General features: G+C 40.4%; 1 protein-coding gene across 1 annotated transcript; it reads right to left on the bottom strand.

Annotated features, from left to right (window-relative positions):
• Positions 1–1,346: 1,346 nt before the first annotated feature.
• Positions 1,347–2,493, bottom strand: LOC6646482 (antigen 5 like allergen Cul n 1). The gene is made up of 3 exons (XM_023178097.2): positions 2,281–2,493; positions 1,788–2,203; positions 1,347–1,726 (listed from the first exon to the last, which is right to left on the bottom strand). Exons 1-3 carry the CDS (start codon positions 2,485–2,487, stop codon positions 1,501–1,503), a joined length of 849 nt encoding a protein of 282 aa, XP_023033865.2. The 5' UTR covers positions 2,488–2,493; the 3' UTR covers positions 1,347–1,500.
• Positions 2,494–3,185: the final 692 nt, after the last annotated feature.

Consider the following 3,185-nt stretch of genomic DNA (forward strand, 5'->3'; position numbering starts at 1 on the left):
CATTTGTAAAGAAAAAACATGCTTGGAAATATTTTCTTATTTTCTGCTGAATATTACAGCACCACATGAATATTACAGAAGCATAAGGAATTATCAAATGATATTTAAAAACTTTTAAATCGCTCTATCGGTTTAAAAGCTACGATTTTTGCAATGTAAAACTACAAAAGTCCCCACTGTTCGTCGGCTACAGGCAGAATGGCTAACAACTTGTACGACGCTTCAAAGAACCTAACACCTTTAAAGGACTACAACTCCAGAAGGAAACATGAAACTATGGATTATGCAGTAGATTCTGGGCATTCTTTGTAGAAGGCTACGAGGTCCTTAAGATCGGAAAAACAGACACCAATCTTCGGCTACCATTTGCAGCGTATTGCATACTTTAAAGCGCAAATTTTGTCCCATTTTATAGTCCCAGATCCGCATATGTCTTTTAGAAACTTACTATATGTTTCAAAAATATCTGAAAGTAACTTTGACAAAAGAACGAATTCACCCAAGTGTATCAACTTGTCTTTTCAAAATATTTTGGCTTACTCTGCTAAGCTTTAAAATCTTGTAACCAACATAAATGCAGCCCCATGTGACAATAGAGAGAGAGAGAGAGAGGGGGTGAAAACAGGTGTTTGTTGGGTTTCTTTTCGCCCCCAGCGACGGATGCGTTGTGTGCGGAGTGCGGTCAATTGTAGTTAGTTTTCTCTCATGGCACCTGTGATTGTGTGCAGCAGCAGCTTTGCAATTGCTCGCCCCATTGGGGCTTCATCCTGGTGGCAATACATTTTCAATAGAATTCCTATTGAAATCCTTCACTCACTCATTCACTTCAATCGTTGGTGACCTTAAAGACCAATTAAAAAAACATAAAGCTTAGTTGCAATTAAATGAAATGATATATCCATTAACGAGATTCAGACACGCCCAGCTTATTAAGACTTGTCGTGACCAAAATGGTAAAATACATTAGTACCAATATATAGTTCAACAATATGTTTCTCTAAAACTAGGCACGTTCGTTTCTCATATCGTTAAAAAATGTGCTGCCACACATGTCCGCAGGATATTTCTTTGTGTCGCTGTGTGTCCTGCTCATATCCTCATGCCTTTGTCCAGGTAATTGCTCTCGCATATATAGCTACAAATATAACACATTGAGAATTCCCGCTACTATCAGAACGCCCTGGCCAGGGTCAACCACCATCAACGCCCTGGCATAGCACGCCCCACCCACAACAACAAACCAGGCCCCGCGGGCTTTTTGGGTTCCGAAACAGGAAATTGGCAGAAATTCCATTTTGATGGCGAACCATTTGAATTTTGCATGCGTAATGATTGCATTTACCAACAACAACGGCATCGCAGGACGCCTCTTTTATTATGCGGAATATTTATTGTGAGCGCTTTGAATGGGTCATAAGACCAGGCCCATGGCCATGCCCATGCCCATGTCCATCCTTCATTGAATTGGCATAAAAATATTCAGAGCATTAATTCTATAGTTTAGGCAAACACTTCCTTTTCAGAGCAGAGCGATTTGTATTTGGCATTTACACCGGTTAGGCAGCCGACTGTGCGGAAGCTATAGATCGGCTGGCCGCACACCGTATCCTTGGCATAGTTGCAGGTCACTTTGAAATAGGTCACATCCTTGATCACATAACGGACAGCCGCACAACCCACATGGGAATTACTCTCAAGTGCCATGACCGCAAAGTGTCGGTAGTATCTGTTGGAGGCAAAAGAAGGGGCACAGTCAACTTGATTCCATATCACCCATTCCCACTCACTGTTGCCTCTTCTTGTCGCATGGATAGAGCTCAACATCCGTTTTGGTCATGTTGTTATGCTCACTCCACCAATTGCGCACACCAATGCTAAGGAGCTCCGGATACAGGCTCTCGAGCAGCTCATCCTGCACCAGTCGCGTCATGTTGAACACAATGATATTCTGGCCAGAGTGGGTGAAGTTGTGCGTGTTGCGGCAATCGTCGTGCTTCGCCTGACACATGCGCACATTATAGCTGGCCACAGTGGCCAGTTCATCGCTCCAGTGCATCACAACCATGCGAGCGGCTCGCGGTAATGAAACATTGTTGCCATTTGCCAAGCCATGGCGCCAATCATTGTGATATTTAAGTATCTTATCCACATGTCCGGTGAGGTTGACAAATTGTGGCTCATGCATACAACTTCTATGATAATTCTATCAAAACGAAAAAAAAAATCAAAAACGGCTGATCTAATTAGCCAATCTTTATAAGAGAGACATTCCATACACACATTAAAAGACTTTTCGCAAGCCACATGTCGTTTGCCTCGTGGGCACAATGAGGACACGCAATAGGGATTATTTTCACCTGGCCTCAATGATACATTTTCCATCAAGGACTTGTTTGTAGCCAAAAATCCAATAGGCACAACTTGCTGAGCAGTTGTCAAAACTACGCTAAGCATTAAGACACTAGCAAAATAGAGTAAAACCTTCATGTTATCGACTAGTTAATGAACTGACTTCCAAATACTGAAATGTCTTTCGATTTATAGGGAAACCCTAAAACGGAGCAGATATCCTAAAGCAACGACTTTATCATACCCTGCAGATTCATTGGTTAACACTACTTAAAAGTGTCTATTAAATGGGTTAATTTTTAAATCAGACATCTAGCTTGAATATACCCATTAATTCAACGGATTATAGGGTACAATACATATTAAAAATGATGTTCTAGTGATTGATTGATAGAAAGAGCAGCTGTCAGTTGGTTTTGTTATTTGCTCATTGGTAGAGAGATTAACTTTAAATGCTTATGTATTTAGTTAGTTCAATTGCCTTTCATTCGTCAAAATTTAATTGAATTCCTAAGGTAAGCCACTAGGCTTCGAGTATTTGTAATTGTTGAGGAAATATTTTACTGATTGATTTGATTCAATTTGTGATGATGATGATTCAATTGGCCAAGCAATTAAGAGGCTTAACAGACAATATTATTAAACAATCTTTGAATTGCTCTTCACGCATATGAATGTGTGTATTTTTGTATATACATATGTATGTGTGTATGTTTTGTGAGGTAATTACTTAGATAGCCAACACAGATGTTAGCCCTGGCAAATTGCAATCTCTGATTATTATTGGCATGACATCAGCTTTTGCCGGCTTTTGCATACAACTTGTCACGCAACTC

The sequence above is a fragment of the Drosophila willistoni genome, assembly GCF_018902025.1.
Source record: "Drosophila willistoni isolate 14030-0811.24 chromosome XR unlocalized genomic scaffold, UCI_dwil_1.1 Seg143, whole genome shotgun sequence".
NCBI classification, from domain to species: Eukaryota; Metazoa; Arthropoda; class Insecta; order Diptera; family Drosophilidae; genus Drosophila; species Drosophila willistoni.

Bases quoted from the DNA above. Each gene is read 5' to 3' on its own strand.
- LOC6646482 (XM_023178097.2), bottom strand. From the start codon at position 2,487: ATGAAGGTTTTACTCTATTTTGCTAGTGTCTTAATGCTTAGCGTAGTT. The intron at 2,204-2,280 runs GTGTGTATGGAA...TCGTTTTGATAG, and splicing joins CTTGCGAAAAGTCTTTTAAT to AATTATCATAGAAGTTGTAT. The intron at 1,727-1,787 runs GTGAGTGGGAAT...TGCCTCCAACAG, and splicing joins TGCGACAAGAAGAGGCAACA to ATACTACCGACACTTTGCGG.